General features: G+C 38.1%; 1 protein-coding gene across 2 annotated transcripts in view; it reads left to right on the plus strand.

The window, feature by feature from the left end:
• Positions 1 to 15,099, plus strand: part of LOC306859707 (cytoplasmic polyadenylation element-binding protein 2-like) — a 29,770-nt gene extending 14,671 nt beyond the window's left edge. Inside the window, exons 3-11 of one of the 2 annotated variants that reach the window (XM_079400908.1) lie at positions 213 to 303; positions 4,799 to 4,849; positions 8,521 to 8,544; positions 9,090 to 9,263; positions 10,180 to 10,269; positions 11,154 to 11,272; positions 12,070 to 12,184; positions 12,504 to 12,685; positions 13,715 to 15,099. In XM_079400908.1, the coding sequence (XP_079257034.1) occupies positions 213 to 303; positions 4,799 to 4,849; positions 8,521 to 8,544; positions 9,090 to 9,263; positions 10,180 to 10,269; positions 11,154 to 11,272; positions 12,070 to 12,184; positions 12,504 to 12,685; positions 13,715 to 13,942 (1,074 nt within the window). In that variant the 3' untranslated portion in view covers positions 13,943 to 15,099. The remainder of the gene's footprint in view (positions 1 to 212; positions 304 to 4,798; positions 4,850 to 8,520; positions 8,545 to 9,089; positions 9,264 to 10,179; positions 10,270 to 11,153; positions 11,273 to 12,069; positions 12,185 to 12,503; positions 12,686 to 13,714) is intronic. The other variant, XM_079400909.1, reaches the window with a different exon arrangement.
• Positions 15,100 to 18,704: the final 3,605 nt, after the last annotated feature.

Below are 18,704 nucleotides of genomic sequence, written 5' to 3' on the forward strand. Positions count from 1 at the left end.
AACAAAGCAGCCTGGTTAATTCCACTCGTGACAGCTCTACAAACAACATTCCAGCGGCATTCAGTATTCAGGGATTCAGCGGTGACCAGTACGCAGAAAACATGCCATTCCATGCATTCAAGTGTGTCCGCTTGCATGCAATCCCATAATTCCCAAACAGACTACATCTGTATTGCACATATTGACACGTTCCTCAACTCTCTCTTCCTCAGGATCGGTCCAGGATGTATGACAGCTTGAACATGCACTCTTTGGAGAGCTCCCTGATTGACATCATGAGGGCGGAGCAGGACCCTCTGAAGGGTAAGATTCATTTCCTGCTCATCATAAGAGTCTTATAAGGCTTTTGAAGACAGACTTCATGTTCACTGAGGGAGTCGAGGACAGTTTTCTCTATATATGGCTCATATGAGGTCTGTCGTCAACACTGTCAAAGAAGATCTGGCATTTGTACTAATTTAGCTTAATAAATAAATATAAATAATTTAGCTTAATAATATATATAAATAAATAAATGTAGCTTATAAATGAAATAAAAGGAGAATATGTTTTAGAAGATTATGTTGAGCTTTGCAATGGCCAATGTTGGTTCCAGAGATAATGGATAGTTTCTTAATATCAAAAAGTAGAAAGCAGATCATTTGTGCTCTAAAATCTGATCGGATAATGTTCAGAGAGGTTGTAAAACAGCCAGCATACACACTTATACACATAACATAAACATGCACAAACTTTCTTTTTTTTTTGCCTTGTAAGTGTTTTTATCTATCTGCTCTCTTGGTATAAACGTACCTGAACGCACTTTTTAGCGAGACGCGAAATACGTACCAATAAGTACATATATATATCACTGCAGTTTCCAAAAGAAATGAACACTAGAGGCAGTAAAACTCCGACGCCTTTTATTCCTTTTCACACAAATTTACAGCGTTTCGATTAATAAAGCGTAATTGTAGTATTGACCTGAAGTATGACGTAAGTACATCTTTACATGTAATTTCATAATTATTCTATTGTATTTGAAATATGTTTAAAGCACTGCTGAATGTACTGACGTACTGAGCATTTATGAAACTAAATATACTTAAATGTCTTTTTAATTGAAACTCGTGTGTCATATATTTGTAATTACACATTTGTGATGATCCGGCTGCAATTTACCACATTTAAAATATATAACTTTAAATGTATATAAAATAACACTCTACAGTTAAAATTATAATATGTTTAGTATGTTAGTCAATACATCAGAAGACAAGGAAATACTGTTGCGCTCAGATGAAGGCTAATGGTAAGTCCAGGTGCGTGGAAACCAATAAAGTATAGAAGAGACTGTAGATGGTTCGCACTCTGAAAAACTAGACAAAGTTTTTCAGAGTGCTAACCATCTACAGTCTCTTCTGTTAGTCAATACATCAAAATAAGTGTACTTCTTTAAAGCACAACAAAAGATTGTTAAAACATAATGCTTTAAAACGCTCTTTTAATATGCATGTTAAAATGTGTTAAGAAACAGTCATGAAAGTATCTCTCTTTATGTACATTTAAATCACCTTTTATTTCATTAATATATGTGACCCTGGAGCACAAAAGCAGTCTGAAGTCGCTGGGGTATATTTGTAGCAATAGCCAAAAATACATGGGTGAAAATGATCCATTTTTCTTTTATGCCAAAAATCATTAGGATATTAAGTAAAGATCATGTTCCATGAAGATATTTAGTAAATTTCCTACTGTAAATATATCAAAACTTCATTTTTGATTAGTAATATGCATTGTTGAGAACTTCATTTGGACAACTTTAAAGGGGATTTTCTCAATATTTAGATTTTTTTGCACCCTCAGATTCCAGATTTTTAAATAGTTGTATCTCGGCCAAATATTGTCCGATCCTAACAAACCATACATCAATGGAAAGCTCATTTAGTCAGCTTTCAGATCATGTATAAATGGAAAATGGACCCTTATGACTGGTTTTGTGGTCCAGGGTCACATATTATCTGTAGGTACAGTTTATTTTTAAATATACTTTTATAAAATGTACTAAAAGTGCACATTCAATACAATTAAGTGCACTTATTTTTCACAAGGGATGCTAGGCCTCTCTGAAACGACTTTCCCTTTTGGATGACATTACAAATCCATCTGTTTCAACCTCCTCCGTATATTGTGGTATCTTATGACCACTTTTCATAATCAAGCGAAGTCTTGATAGATATAATCAAGTCCTCTCACATAGAATATCGTTCTGTAAATAGGTTGCCAACGGCGTTTTATGTTGGAGGTCTCCGGTACTCCATGCTTCATATCTAATCATGGTAAAATCACTGTAATGCACTGTCTGTTATGTCCTTTTGCTTTCTTTAAAGCTGGGTATGGTTAAGTCGGATGTGTGTTTGTGTTGAGTGGCGTGTCTCTGTGTCATAGGAGGGCAGAGAGGTGCATGTGGTGCTGTGATCAGGGTGTGGCACTGCGCTGCACTCACTCTCTGTCTGCCTCTCTCGATCTCTCACCGGAGCTTCTCGCTCAGCCTGCTGGAGCAGATGGACCAGACACATGGGGCGGCACTCACTGCAGAGAGAGAGGGAAGGGTGTGGGTATGGCTATATTTAGCGCAGGACACACTCTGCCACCCTGTGTGTGACAGATAAAAGACAGGAGAGTGAATGTGGGTCTTTACACAGGCCCTCCTTTAAAGTCATCATGAAACCTGATTTATGTTAATACTTGATCGTGCATGATTGATAATGCAGCCGTCCGTTCTAAAATATTGCCACAGTTAACGCTATAATTAAATGCTGGTTGCTGTCAGTGTGATAAAGGTTGTTGCAATGATAGCACATAACAATATATAATAGAAATGATTCCAGATGCTCTGAAATATGCTGTTTCTGTCACAAATTAAATAGCAGGCTATAACTTTCAGATTACATTTCATGTTGATTTCAATCTGGACATGGGGGGGGGGGGGGGGGGGGGGGGTTTAATAGTACAAAACCACCAGATTATGATCTAAATGTTTTATTAGCTAAACTACATGTGGTTTAGCTTTTCAAACATGGCATCATGCGCTTAATCGAACAGATCATGGGAGATGTGCTGAGCGAACCACATTTCTAAGAAACCTGTTTTATGAACAATGGTTCGGTTAATGGGTCGTCCCGAGAGGATGCCAGCATCAGGGAATGTGCTGACTCTCGCTAAAGCGTTCAAAACAGCAATGCTGTTGAAATATTAAACACTTAGAGATATCAGGCTGCTATACAGTATCGGTTTGTCTTGTGATGTTGTGCTTAATCACAAAGCAGATGAAACGAAACAATAGTTTGATTCACTGTGGATAGACGATTAGAGCTCTGTGAAACATTGTAATGTCTCTAGGAGCATCCGCGTTTAATAATTGGACAGCAGATGGTGTGTGTGTGTGTGTGTCTGTTTGTTAAGAGGACTTGGAAGAATTACAGCTGATTCTCTGTGTACCTGGATGTTTTCTAAAAAAATCTGTCAGACTAGATTATGGATAAATCTGAGGACAGCATGTCCAGGTTTTCACATTTGACCCTGAAATCCAACAGAAAAAAAAGTTTTTATATTTTGGATAAAAAAAATACTCACTTTTGACATGTTTTGCCAACATTTTCACTGGCTTCACTACAAAACAGTAGTGGTACATTTTCAGTTTTAGATATGCATTTTATATATTTAGCATTTAATGTTTTCTTTGCTTTTATAAAAATAAATACAAAAATACTTAAGAAAATTTGCAACTAGAAAGTATAGAAATAATCATAAATTATGTAACTCCATAAATTTATGAAAATACTTTTGCTTGAAAACAATTGCACTCAATGCAAAAAAACAAAAAAAAACCGATTGATTTGATGTTTTTAGCATATTATTACTGATAATTTAAAGACAGTCAAAGGCTATTTTGTGATTTCGAACAAAACTTAATATGTTAGACACCTAGATAACACTATCTGTGTGACAAATCAGCAGAATTTGCAACAACAACATGGAATACATAACAGAAAACTAAACATTTTAATTTGGCCTTCTCTCTATCTGACGGGGCCCCTCGCTTTGGTTGGGCCCTTGAAATCATCCTAACCATCCCCCATGTTACAGATCCCCTGACAAACACAGATTCAGAGTGATTTTTTCTGTCTTAAATGGTCACGTGTCTAACTGGTATGTGTCATGTGACAGAGCTTCAGATTTGATGCTCTAAGTTTACATACGTCATGTGACCAGGGTCAAACTTAAGGGTGACCTAGTAACACAGCAAAGCTAGTTCATCATTTCTAGAAACATTCCTGATGAGAGGAGTGTCTCATGAGCCACGTTGAAGTCTTCCAGTTATATTATTCCTCTGTGTTGTTATCGTTGTAGTTGTGATGTAGACTTTGCTATTCTCAAATAATTAGAATAATTATTAAAACTATAGTTATTGTTATTGTAAATGGTGTGAACAAGCCTTTAATGGCCAATTTGGATGCTAGCATCAAAATATGAGGGAAAAATACTCTTCACATGAAGCGCATGAGAGAACCAGCCAATCGATTCTCTGTTGTTAGCATGTTGCTAATCTAAGGATATAATGTTCAATGCATAAAAACACATACAAGAATTGCTGAGGTTGTTAGCTGGTCTGTTCCAGTGAGCTTGTTGCAGTGCAATCTGGGATATAGATGCTTAAAAATTCTCCCTACATATGCAGCTCTGAAGGTTTTATAATGCTGGCATGTGGCTATATGTTTCATACTGCTCTCTCTCTGTCTCCCTCTCTCATGTTCAGGCCGTGTGGGATGCCCCCACCCAGCCGCTGACGGCCTACTCATGCTCAATGGTAATTATGACAATGAGCTACAGTATTTTATGTCTGTAATACATTACAAAACTGTCCAATGTAGGACTGGAAATCTACATATTTTTGATGAAGACAGGCTGCCTGAAACAAGCTGCTATTCACATTGATGTAATATACTCTTACTATATTGTGTATTTTAGCATGCTTAGATGTCTGTTAGCAATTAGCATCCAGGACCACAATTTTTTTTTAATCATTATAGTAAAGATATTGCTATTTAATTGTTACCGAAATGCTGTTGAATCTTTACATCTTCTGTCTAGTCTCACCTTGCAGAACGTTAAAGGTTACCTTTGGACCACAATTAATAATTTTAAAGATGTGTTTTATAGATATGTTTTATCATTGAGGCTCCAGTGTATGATGATGCTTCATCTATCTTTCTGAAATACTCTGTTCAGGCATGTTCTTCGGTTTAAATGCTTTCATACTTATTAGTCATATTGCTGTGGTTTGGATCACTTTGCCACTAAAATGTTCTGTTTTAATTCATTAACGTTGATGTAATGCTTGTTGTCGTAATGTTATCTTACACATCTTTCCCTGTTATTTTTGCATCCGAGTTCCGCAATGGGATTTCAACAATTTAGCATTTTATTTTGATGCATGGTGAGGTAATCCTGCCTGACCAATCTGCTCACTGCATCCAGACGGAGCGTCTGCCAGTAGGGCTCCGTCCATTTTCAGCCAACGTGACTGAACTCTTGCTCGTTGTGTTTGGCTGGGCTGATATTCGCTACGCTCGGTTTGGATCACAGTCTCTGAAGCTGGGCAGGATTGTGCTTTGCTCTTTTGTGATGACATATTTCAGTAACAGCTGTTGCTTTCTTTTTTGGATAATTGGATCATCATAGATTATACTCTAAAAATAACTGTTGTTGTAGCCAAAAGGCTTTGTTTTGTTTGCTTTAATCAGTCAAGCATCACTATTGCTTTTGCTCATATTTAGGGTTAGTGAACCGAACAAACCACTAAACAGATATATTACACTTACATTTTATGTCTGGTGGACTTCTCATAAAGGTACATTGATGGATTGACCTCAGCTATATATAGAGACTAGATTATTGTTTTTTAGGGATGGACTAGCAGTATAGCTTTTTTGATGACCGATGCCAATATCTTGGAGAGCTGAGCAGTCCATATAAAGCAGTCCATATAAAGCAATATGTGTGATTACACTATTTAATTCAGAGGTCTTCAACCCTGCTTCTGGAGGCCCAAGCTGCGTCCGAAATTGCATACTGTCTAGTTTGTTTGGGTTGAAACTTACTTCATGACTGTTAAATAAGTATGTTCTGTGGAGCATGAATATGGGTAGTATGAAGGAATTTGGATCTAGCCTACTACATGTACATCTTTCATGTTGTTACTGTCGTGTGATCTTCCACCATCAGTTGCATCGCTTCACTGCCATTCACAGATCCTTTTCCATGGTTTCATGGGTATCTGGGTACTTTTCACCTACTTTTCTTTTCATACTATGAATTCGGACTTTTTACTCTTTTCAAATCCTGTTTTTCACCTACTCTAGTAGTATAGTACTACGAAGTAGGCATATTTGAATGCAGTGTCCTGCAGAGTTTTGCTTCAACCCTTGTCAAACATACCTGAACCAGCTAATCAGTGTCTTGAGGACCACTCGAAAAATCACAGACAGTTGTGTTGAAGCAGTTTGTAAATAAACTGTACCAGACATTGGGTCTCCAGGAACAGGGTTGAAGACCTCTAAAAATCCTGCTTCCAAGACTTACTGGCCAAGCAGAGAGACTTAAGAATGGCAATAATTGAAAATATCGGTACCGATAGTTTCAATTATTAGTACTGATATTTTCAATTGTCAGTACTGATATTTTCAGTTATCGCCATTGTTGATTGAAAGTATTGGTAGGGTGTTGCTTGGGTGTCCTTGGTGGTTATTGGTGGTTGCTACCAGTGGTCAACTGATACATAATATCGGTTGACCACTAGTAGCAACCACCCATAACAATTAGACACCTTAGCAACATACTGACAAAAACACTTACAATACCTTAACAATAATACAAACCATTTGTAAAGCCAAAAGTATACTTACCTTGTCTGCATTCTGCTTCAGCTCATGTGACAATTTTCATCATGAGCACTAATGTCCACATTAACCAAGGGGTATCCAGTACTAATCCTGGAGGGCCACTATCGTGCACTGTTTAGCTCCAACCCCTGTCAAACTCACCTGAACATGCTAATCAGGATCTTAAGAATTACTAGAATCACCCAGGCAGGTGAGGTATGGGACAAGCTGGAGCTAAATTCTGTAGGATGTTGACCCTCCAGTAGCAGGACTCCAGGAGTGAACTCAAGTGGAACACAGAGTATACTTGGGTCTTCAAGCACACTGAACACCTGAGCACTGAGGCAGGAAGCCACCACATGTATATCCTTTCATCTTTTTGTGATTTGTTTATTTTATGATCTGCCTTTATAGTAAAGGCAAATTAAATGCAGACAAAAAGTAGGGACAAAAGAAAGAACCAACCTGTCCCGGGGAAAGCATTGTGAGCTAAGTTGATCTTAGAGATCTTTGGTGATAATTGTTCTGCAGTCTACTTAGGCTTACAATGCGTTTGAGAAATGCATAGATTACATGATTTTTAAGAGCTTTCACTAATGTTGGTCAGTTTATCCAGTGGAGCATGTGCTGTGCGTCACGTGATTATTTTGAGTGACGTGAAGAGGTTTGCTGGAATATTGTGCTTTTAGGAATAACTTTTAATTCTTGTATATTCATGCATTATTGGAAAACAAAAGTTCTTACTGACCTATCAGTCTTCTGAAAAGACCGGTTTATGCTGGTTTTTATGCTGGTCCGTCTAGGGGTCGGTAGTATTGTTTAAATGGAAAAAACATGCAAAAAATTCAACCTTTTTGTAGATACACAGTTAATGAGAATGTCAAAAAAGGCAGTCTACTGCAGCTTTCCAGCACAGTCTAATGACAAGTCATAACCTTACGTTTTGGTAAATTGGTTGCAAATTCATATGTTATATTAGGTTTTATTTGTACATTTCATACAACCTGCGCACACCACACTGAGGGTTAGGGTTGCAGGTTCATGCTTTTTTTAATCACAAACTGTGCTGTACGTTTTCCAACAAATCACATTGTATGAATTTGTAGTAAAACCGGGTTGCACCTAAATGGTGAAATAGGCTACAAAAAAAAAAATAATAATAATAATAAATTGGAATGCTTGTTTTGGCAAGTATTCATGCAAACACAGTTTGTGCCTTGATTGTAAACAGTTGGGAGAAAATTGGATGTGTGTCAGTACATTGGATCCGTGCATTAGGTCTTAAAGTGACAGCAGCCTAATAAACCTGCTGCTGTCGGTGTCCTTATTGTTAATCAAATCCAATTAGCCTATCAAAATTGTTAGTATCTTAAATGAACTTATTTTCAGCAAGAAATAATTATATCATATATATCGGTCATATGACCGTCTGCATGCTAGTGCCAAGCATATCTGTTGCCTTAGGGAACACCAGCATCCCGACCATGCTGTAGTGAATATTTCATCAATAAACATTTGCCTGTATTTACACAATCATAAAGTTAAGCTTTCAGTCAGTTGTTTCATAGTGTCCTATATTGTTTTTGTTCACATGCAGCCAGGAGCTTTGGGAGACGACGAGGTAAAATCCACTGTTTGTTATGCTATCTGTGTTAGCATGGCAGTATTCTGTGTCTGTGTATGGTGTATATGTGTACGATGCGCTTTGTGAACTCGTCATTGACCACTAGCAACAATTTGATGAATTTATCAATATAATAGAGGCTTACTTGTGTTTTTGAGGCTTATACTGACTGAGAGCCGCAGTTCACTGACACAACCTGTGATTCATACATGCATTGACACTCATAAATGTATTACATTGGTATGATCTATCTCAGGTGGTCTGATCACAACTGGACATCGTTAAATTCAAGAGTGAACAGGGTTCAGTTTGATCCAATCACTCAAACCACACTCAGAGGTAGTTAGAAACATGCTATGTCATATGTCCTATTGCACCCTAGACATGAATTGCACTAAAATAAGGGCCCTTGTTTTGAGACTTTCCTCTATAGTTGTCACCAGAGTTGCATTTGAGATGCGTAATGCTGATCAGATCGCCCAAGATGGATGTCAATACCAGGCAAAAACAAGTGTCCTCACCCGTCGTTCACTTTTTAACAGGACGTTCCTCCCTCTTCCCCATTGATGACGGTCTTCTAAATGACGGCCATGGCAACCAGGGGGTCCCGGGGGTCCTGGGGTCTCCTCACTGTTACCCCCATCAGAACGGGGAGCGCATCGAGAGGTTCTCCCGCAAAGTGTTTGTGGGCGGTCTGCCCCCTGACATCGACGAAGGTTCGTTTAAGAGAGTGTTTGAACTGTTACGCATGTATTCATGGATGATTTATGAATTATTTGCGATATACCAATATGTGCTGTTTAAAATTATGTCAAAGTTTTCGAATGTTCATCTCAAGACCCCTCATTTGTTCCTAGTCCTTTGCATTCTGCATAGATGTTTGTGAAAGGAATGCAGAATCTCTTATGGCAGTCAAATTAATTGAATTATATATATAATTCTAAAATTACATATTTTATTGCACTCCATCTATATTTTTTGAAAGCAGGAATGCGTCTTGTATGTACAAAATATATTATATTATATATTATTGTACTCCATCTAGATGTTTTTGCATATTTTGTACACCTTTTTGTACATCTCCTCTCTCTTTAACAATCCAAAAATTATAATAATTCATTTTACTATTCTATAAAATATTGATATATTATATATAAAATATTTATATTATATTATAAAAATACTATAAATACTTTGTTTGATGGAAGGCTTATTGTTTGTCATCAATAAATGATTATATTTTTGTTACTGTAACACCTTGCCAGCTATATGTAGTAACCATTTTATAAAAGCACTAAGCCGTATGAAGGTGGCAGGTTACTGATAACAGAAGTGAGACACATAAAACCTAAAATCTCCAGTGCAGATCTGTGCAGACAAATCGGCTGCTGCTGATGAGAGATGCTGTTTTACTGTCATTCGGAGGAGAATTTGAGGAAAATTGAACTTCACCTTGCAGATATATTGAACGGGGTTTGCTTAGTGATCAGAGCCACACTGGATTTTCCAGCTTTAACCTCTGATGTTTAACCTCTGCTTATTCAGATTAAAATCATTATGTATCTTTATGAAAAAGTTCCTGCTGCTTTCTGTCATCTCTGTCTGATTGTCACGATCTCATCTTTCCCACAGATGAAATCACAAGCAGTTTTCGGCGCTTTGGTCATCTGGTTGTTGATTGGCCACACAAAGCAGAGAGCAAGTCTTACTTCCCCCCTAAAGGTATTTCTAGAAAAATGACCACATTCATAGCAAACACAGCAACAGAAACCTGCATGCACATACTGTATTATTGTTACGGGGCTGACGAGACGTGAGACGTGCGGATCCATATGCAAAGCTTTATTATAAAACATGGTCATACAGGCAGGGTCGGGAGACAGCAAAACAGGTATGGCAGAGGCAAGACAGAGCAATCCGTGGAGCAAGCGTGGGTCAACGATGAGCGAACAGTATCCAAAGGGGCAAGGCAGAGAGATAATCCAGAGTTGAGAGCAATAATCCAAACGAGGTGCAAACACAGTCCAAACGGCAAGGCAAAGGGGTAAATCCAGGAAACACGGGCAGGGTCAGACACGGCAGGAAAACAAGGCAAGACTAAGGCTAAGAAAATGGCTCTGTAAGGTAGCTATCGCTTGGGGAGTGATAAATGCTAAACAATACTCGGCCCTGAGCTAGAGCAAGTCCCAGGTTAAATAGTGTGTGTGATGGGGTGATCAGTGAATTCAGCTGTGTGATCAGTGTAATCAGCTGCGTGTCGTCAGTGCAATGGATTGTGGGTATTGCAGTCCAGAGAAGTGTGGTGTGAGAGTCAATGAGGTGAGTGAGTGACATCTGGTGGTGATTGTCCGGAAGAGCATGGACCAGATTCGTGACAATTATTAGACACTATTGCTGTTTTTTACATCATAGAACTATTAGAATTCTCTTTCCTTTTATTAAGTACATTTTAAGTGTACTAATTTAAATGTTTTAAATTGAATGATTGAATATGTAATAATGAATGTGCTCTAGAACTAGCGAGAATCACCCAGTGCCTCTGGTTCTTATGATCCTTAGTTTTTATTCATTCAGTCAGAAACTGACTGTTGTGGGCTTTTCTCTAGGTTATGCCTTCCTCCTGTTCCAAGAGGAGAGCTCAGTTCAAGCACTGATCGAAGCTTGTCTGGAGGAGGACGGGAAACTCTACCTGTGTGTGTCCAGCCCCACCATCAAAGACAAGCCCGTGAGTCCACATACACGCACATATAATAAGTGTATGTTAGTCAACACATCAAAAGGTTTTTATTTATTATTTGGGTCATATTAACAGCGTAGACAGCGGTAGTTACTATATATTATGCTGCTGTCACTTCATACACAGATCTAATATAAACATGCAATTTCATTCCCGGCTGTTTACCGTTATTTCATAGACATAGGCCTAATCGACACTTTTTGCAACTCATTTGTTTTTAACATAAACTTGTGTATATTTGACAGTTCAAGTGCAATAATACATGAAAGACAGCTGCTTTCTGTGTGTTCGCTTCGGAAGGTGTGCACTCAGGAAACCCTATATCTGATGTTTAAACTGATATGGTTTTAAAACTCATGATTTCAGTGAGATAGACATGATATTCAAACCAAAACAGATTGTCTGAGGTACTGTAAAGGCACAGCCCTTCTCTGGAAAAGGGGGTGGGGAGCAGCAGCTCATTTGCATTTAAAAAGACATGCAAGAAAACAGCATGTTTCTGCTTCCACTCAAAATAGGAATTAATAAATGATCTGGGGGGTATTTTGAGCTGAACCTTCACAGACACATTCTGGAGACACCTGAGACTTATATTACATATTGTGAAAAGGGGCATAATTGGTGCCCTTGACAACATATTAAAAATCATGAAAATATTTTCTTTAATATTATATTATAGATTTGAAGTATACTACAAGTGCACATTCAATGAAAATACGTGCAATTCTTTTTTGTGTTGTCATGCATACTGTGTTTCATATGTGGGATCTGTATGTGGTTCTCAGGTCCAGATTCGTCCGTGGAACCTGAGTGACAGTGATTTTGTGATGGACGGATCTCAGCCACTGGACCCCCGCAAAACCATCTTTGTAGGAGGAGTGCCACGTCCACTGAGAGCTGGTACGCACATGGCTCGATGTTGTATTTGTTATAAATTACTGCATATGATGTACACAATATGAAGAGATGCCAATTATCACAACAAAGATTCTAAAATTATTTTTCTGTTTTCATAACTACTTAAAAAAAAAAAAAAAGTATAAAAAAGTTAGTTTAAATTTTGTTTTTTTAAATGTGTGTGTAGTAATATATTCTTATATTTAATAGTCTTAAATGTTTTTAGTTAATTAATTTCATTTTAACTGATTTGACATTTTCAAATCATGTTCTCTATTTGTGTTTTGTATTAAATACATTTTAATGGTATGTTTCTCTGCAGTGGAGCTGGCGATGATCATGGACCGCTTGTATGGTGGAGTGTGTTACGCGGGTATTGACACTGATCCAGAGCTGAAGTACCCAAAGGGGGCGGGGCGTGTGGCCTTCTCCAATCAGCAGAGCTACATTGCTGCCATCAGCGCCCGATTCGTCCAGCTGCAGCATGGCGACATCGACAAACGGGTAAATAGACAGCACTTACCTGTTTGTTAGAGGCTAGTAACATACAGAATAGCACACTATCATACTACTCTTAAGGCTGGTTTATACTTCTGCGCCGAACCTACGCATAGCCTGATGTGATAGACCTCTTCAAAAATGTCACAGCGCGCCAATTCTATGCGGACTGCAAACGCTGTGATTGGTCTGCTAGAACCCCTCCCTCCAGATGTATTTGAGTTTTGTGTGTGTTTTTTGCACTTCTGTATATTTTAATGTTACACCTTCTCATTTAAAATAAAACAAAGCAAAGAACAAGTGTCTTATCATTTATTATAAAACGTAGCATTATACACAACTTTGTTGTCTGCGACAAACAATGTTGTTCCGCCATATGGTACAAGTCCTTGTGGAGATTGAAAGATCTTCTCCTGTTCCGTTGTTGTCTCCTTTTTTGCAGTTTTAAATAAATTATCTGATCTTTATTTGCCACTGTCATGGCTGATGCTTCTCCGAGAAGCCGCGTTTGCCTTGATACTGCAGGTTACATCAGCAACATACCCGTGCACACTTCAGACTAGTGGTCTGCATGTGTAATTGTGCATCGACGCAGAAGTATAAATGAAAACCGATGCATAGCCTATGGCGTAGATCCGACACAGAAGTATAAATCAGCCTTTAGTATATTAGTAGTGTATACTGTAGTATGCATATTGTGCATAGTATGCTATTTTTTATTTTTTATTTTCTGTGTACCTGGAATACCCAAGACACTTGCTAGTAAAATTTTGATGTTAAATCCACTATTGTTTTATATGGAGTTGCTCTATTAAATACTGTTTAGACAAACTCTATATAAAACAATAGTGGATTACTTCAGAGGTAGCTGTAATTAAATTACAAAAAAATGAAGAGTAATTATTTACTTTTTCAAATTACTTAGCAATGCATTATGCCCGACACTGATCAGGGAACTGTTTAAGTAGTTACATCAGCCGCTGTACTTTACCAGAATTGAAATTAAACAACCGTTCTGTTATTCATGTGGCACAGGTGGAGGTGAAGCCGTACGTGCTGGACGACCAGCTGTGTGACGAATGTCAGGGGGCACGTTGTGGCGGAAAGTTCGCTCCGTTCTTTTGCGCCAACGTCACCTGCCTGCAGTATTACTGCGAGTTCTGCTGGGCAAACATCCACTCCCGCGCCGGCCGCGAGTTCCACAAGCCACTGGTTAAAGAGGGAGCCGACCGTCCCCGGCAGATCCACTTCCGCTGGAATTAAAGACAGGGACTCCAGGACCGCCGGGAACGGCAGCATGCAAGACGACGTAGAAACAACAAGTCTGCTGCGGGAAAAAAAGATGCTTAGTTTGGCCCCTGAACCCAAGCTGTCAGTATATAGTACATAACCGTATACAGTATATAGAGAATATATATGACTATAAATATATAAATATATCTTTATCTTTTGTAGCAGCCAGAAACACTACAAGCCTCAGTTTATTTCACCAAACCACTTCTTTCTCCTCCCTCCCCTGTACATCTCAGGCCCGGAACAGAGTTTTTTGTGGTACGTTCGTGTTTTTTAAAAAGGAGATTGAGAAAAAAAAAGAGATTGATTTTTTGTAGTTTTTTCAAATTATTTTTATATGTGAGATTTAAAAAGTAGAAATGAGAATGTTTTCGCTTGGGGGGGCAGCCTGTCTGTTCTGTTCATTCGTTCTGTCTGTCGTGTGTCCGTCTGCTGCTAAATCCCCCCCTAGTGGGCAAAGTGCGCAATTGTCTCTGGAAAACCCTTGATGACGTAATCTCTGATGCCTGCCCTGGATCTCGAACCAAAGGTAGCAAAACACGCGGCCTGAAAACGAGAATTTTGCCGCGGAATATACTGAAAAAAAAAAATAGTACGAGTAATAACCCACCCAACCCCCACCCCCCCGATGTTTCACTCCAATGTGCTCTTAGCAGGAATAGGGATGATTCAATAACGAATTACTGAGACTTTACATTTTCCACTGGCAAAAAAAAAGACAATACCTCAGAATATTAATCTGGCTTGTTATTGCTCTACTCTTGCAATTTAATCACAAGCTATAGAAGAAGCTTTGCTGCTATATAGGATATAACGAATAGATAGTGTCGGTGTTCAATGTAATGCCATTGTGACGTCACTGGCGATGTCATACACAGAAATGCAGTCCGTTCCCTCTCGCGCGGCATGGCCGATCGTCGCCATGAAAACACAGAATGTGAAAACTTACGTGCATGTTTGTGGCTGTACATCATTTGCATGCAGTGTAAAGGTTACCAGCACATATTAGAAAGAAAAAAACACAAACAAAACATGATGCATATTAACGATAAACAGAGGAATTTATGTAGCATGAGGTGAAAAAAGGTCAGACACTTAGATATATAAGCTAATCAATACTAATAACGAAAGGAAAAAAAAACAGTGTAAAATTCTTCGTAAACCTTTGCATGCGTTGTTGTGATGATTCCTTTACGAACTTATTACGAAAGAAGTGACGTTAGTTTTTAGAGTAGTGAGTTCTGCCATTTTGTAACTCGATAATTAGTCAAGAGACGGTGTGCTGTCCTGTGGTTTTCGTGTCTCGTCTTCGTGCCGTGTGAGTCTAATTATGAATTGAGGTTTCAGTTCTACGATCTAGAGGATCGTCTCTCGACATTTAACCTTCCTGAACACCCCTGAATGCCACCCCTCGTATTCCGATAGAGTTCAGGACTTTGATATGTGTAGTTCGTAGGAATTCGCGAAGGAATCGTACCCGTGGTCATTGTCTGTGCATGGTGGGCGGAGCCTAGCGCCGCATTTCGTAGTTTAATCTCCGGACGAAATCTATCGGTAAGAACAGACCTAGAGAAAAGAGAGGAGAGAGATGTCACGAAAGGAACCCTGTTGCGAATATTTTTGTAGCGTTTGCGTTTTCGCTCTGATCAGTCTTATGGACAATCTCAACAGAAGCAATGGCCGCTGGTGCCGCGACCAGTCGTTCGGTACTGTACCGCTCTTTCTGTCTGTCTGTCTGTCGTTCTTTTTGCACTCTATATATTCTTGAGTTCTCGGGTTTGGTGCACTTGTCGTACTGTCGAGGTTGTGTATGTGATTTAACCTTTCAAGTGTCAACAGTGAGCTGAGATTGTGTTTATTTATTGTGTATATGTGTGTATTTATTTGTCGACGTGTCGCCTGTTTCCAGACTCTCGAGGACACGTAATGCACTACCTTTTCGATTCCTCTCCTCTCTTTTCGCCTCTTAGAGAACCAGTCCCTCTTTTCCTGTCGTTTGGAGTCGAACGTAAAACAGTCTCTTTGATTTTGTATCACATCACCTTTTTTTGTATACTATTTGATTGTGGAAGGATTGCGACCTATTTTAAGTCTATTGGATAATTTAAATATCTTTATTTTTTTGCATAGTAACTTATTTGATTGTGTAAGACGCTGGACCCAGATTCTATTTAAGCGATGACGGCGATCTGCCGTGTACTCGGAGTAAGTAGCGAAGGCGTTCCTGGGAGCTAAACAAGATGGCCGCTGCATCGTTATCATCATCGGCGTCTTTCTCTCTGTTGGTGACGAGTAGCGCGCTCCATTTTCCGTGTTCAACACTGTTGCTTCGTACGTGTATGTGTGGGTTTTCGTTGTCGTCTTCGTTTTGAAAAATCATATTTATTTGACTATTTTTGTAGACAGATAACTATTTGATTTAAATTGTATTTTTCTATTTCCTCTCTCACTTGATTTGCCCACGTATTTATGGTTACGTCCACACGCAGCGTCGCGCTGGAAGACGCAAAAGGCCATTTCTTGAATCATCCGTGCAGTTCTGTGTGTGTGAGTGAGTGTGTGTATACGAATCTATTTATGTATTATTGCTTAGCACACATCGATTTGATTACTATTTAAGTTGGTCGTGTATTTAATTTGAAGGAAGGAAGCATTGAGGGTTCTACTATGTTCATGGAAAACACTTGAGACTCTCCCTGGTTAGATGGAGGGGTATCAGCCCTCCCCTCACTGATACTCAGAAACTTGAATATAACACATTTTGAAAGGCTTACTAACCTCGAATCTGTGTTGTGACGTGCAATACTGTTTCTAATGTTTGTATAAAAAAGTGAGAATTGCAGTGTATACCTTTTTAATGCAGATTTATTTTTTTCATTGCATATTTTGCAAATTTCTGATTCACAGTGTCATTTTTTACTGTCAGAAAAAGATGAAACCCCTTTTTTTCATTGCAACTATTTTTAAATCCAGATATCTTTGTACTGATGTAAATGATTGTAGTTATTTTGGATAGTGTTTTGCTAACAAAAGGAGAAACTTTTTCATGCATATTTCTATTTCTTTTTTTGTTCGTTGTTTTTTTTATTATTATTTTGTTTCTTGTTTTGTTTTTTTATTTCACTCTAATAGTAGCAAAATATTTGGGATAATTTTTCATATATGTCATTAATATTATTTTGTATTTTTATGTGGAAAGATATGAAAATATAATTTTATGATGCTAACTGCTAAAATATTATTTCAATTTGAATTATTTTTAAAGCTAAAATCTTTGTAATATTCTTAATGTTCTAGTTTATAAATCAAGTTTGTGTATAGATTCACACAAGTGGTTTATGAAGTGTTCAGACTGTAATTATTACTGAATGGCTCTTTGATATGCAAACTGAATATCATGTTGTTCCTTATTTTGATTTGTTTTGTATTTAAATGGGGTGTTGATTACAATCTTTTTCTTTCATTTCCTGAATAAAGACCCATTCTGTTCAGACACAAGCCACGTCTCAGCTGTATTCTTTTGTATGAAGTATCTGTAGTTAGCTTAGTCTGGGGTTTTTTTTTATTGGTTTTACTGGTTGTTTTTTGCATTTAGTGAGAAATTGTATTAGTTGTGAGTAACGGAAGGGGGAAATCACTTTTTAAATCGTTTTATTGAGATTTTTATTCGCAGCTCAAGAGAGGAATCGAATCAATGAGCCTACAGGCGCTCCCTGGAGGAATAAGCATTTTTATGTCCTACAAGGAGGGTTTTGTTGTTGTTGTCATTCAAATGTAGCATGAGATGTTTCAGAAGTTGCTGAATGACCAGCTCAGGTGAATAAAGACCAAGTCCTATGAGAAGATAACATGACCGGGAAGAAACATGTTGAACTCAGGTCTGTTTCCTTATTCAAAGCTGCGTTGTGAAACGTGGCACCCAGTGTTCAAATTGAACAGAGAAAACAACAACTATCTTTTATTACTTGCTATGCTACATATAAACCAACTTTTAACTGTTTGATTTAATTTTTTTCAAACTCTCATCTGAAAATAAGTGGTATGATGGAGCCCCTCAATTTAAACACCGGTGGCACCCATGTACACACTGGCTTAGGCAAATAAAATGGGGAGTATGATAATGTTCAACTAAAAATACAGGTGTGTTGTGTAAATGTAGACTTTAAGATCATTTAAGGCATCTGGAAAGAAAAACATTGCCATGAGGGAGTCAAGTGAAATCAAAAAGGTCACATCCAGCCATAAGGATTGAAACAGAGGCAGCCGTTCTTCTATTGAACCACAAACATTCAATCAAGCCGAAAGGTATGTTTGTTTATTGCTTATTAAAATGTCTTGATCACTTTTTAAACTTAAAAAAATGGTCACTTTACACTCTAATATTTTGAATAGATAATATTTCAAGAGTTTTTTGTTCAGTTCCTGATATTGACTTGATTCCCTGAATGTTTTTGTAGTGTTGAGGTTCAGCAGAAGAGAGCTGCATCTCCAGTGTTTAGCCATGTTTCTATGAAGAGTGTATGTATCCTCCAATGGATCCTCCAGTTAAATTCCAGCAGGAAGATCAAAGGTAATACACATTTATTCACTGAAGCTATAGTGGAACCACTGACGACTTTCTCATCATAAACTAACATTCATTCAATTTAGTTAGGATCCTTGAATATGGAATTACAATGATATCTATGAGTAATATCTACCAAGTAACCTTTAGTCATTCAAGCTGTACATT

This window comes from Barbus barbus (assembly GCF_936440315.1).
Source record: "Barbus barbus genome assembly, chromosome: 40".
NCBI classification, from domain to species: Eukaryota; Metazoa; Chordata; class Actinopteri; order Cypriniformes; family Cyprinidae; genus Barbus; species Barbus barbus.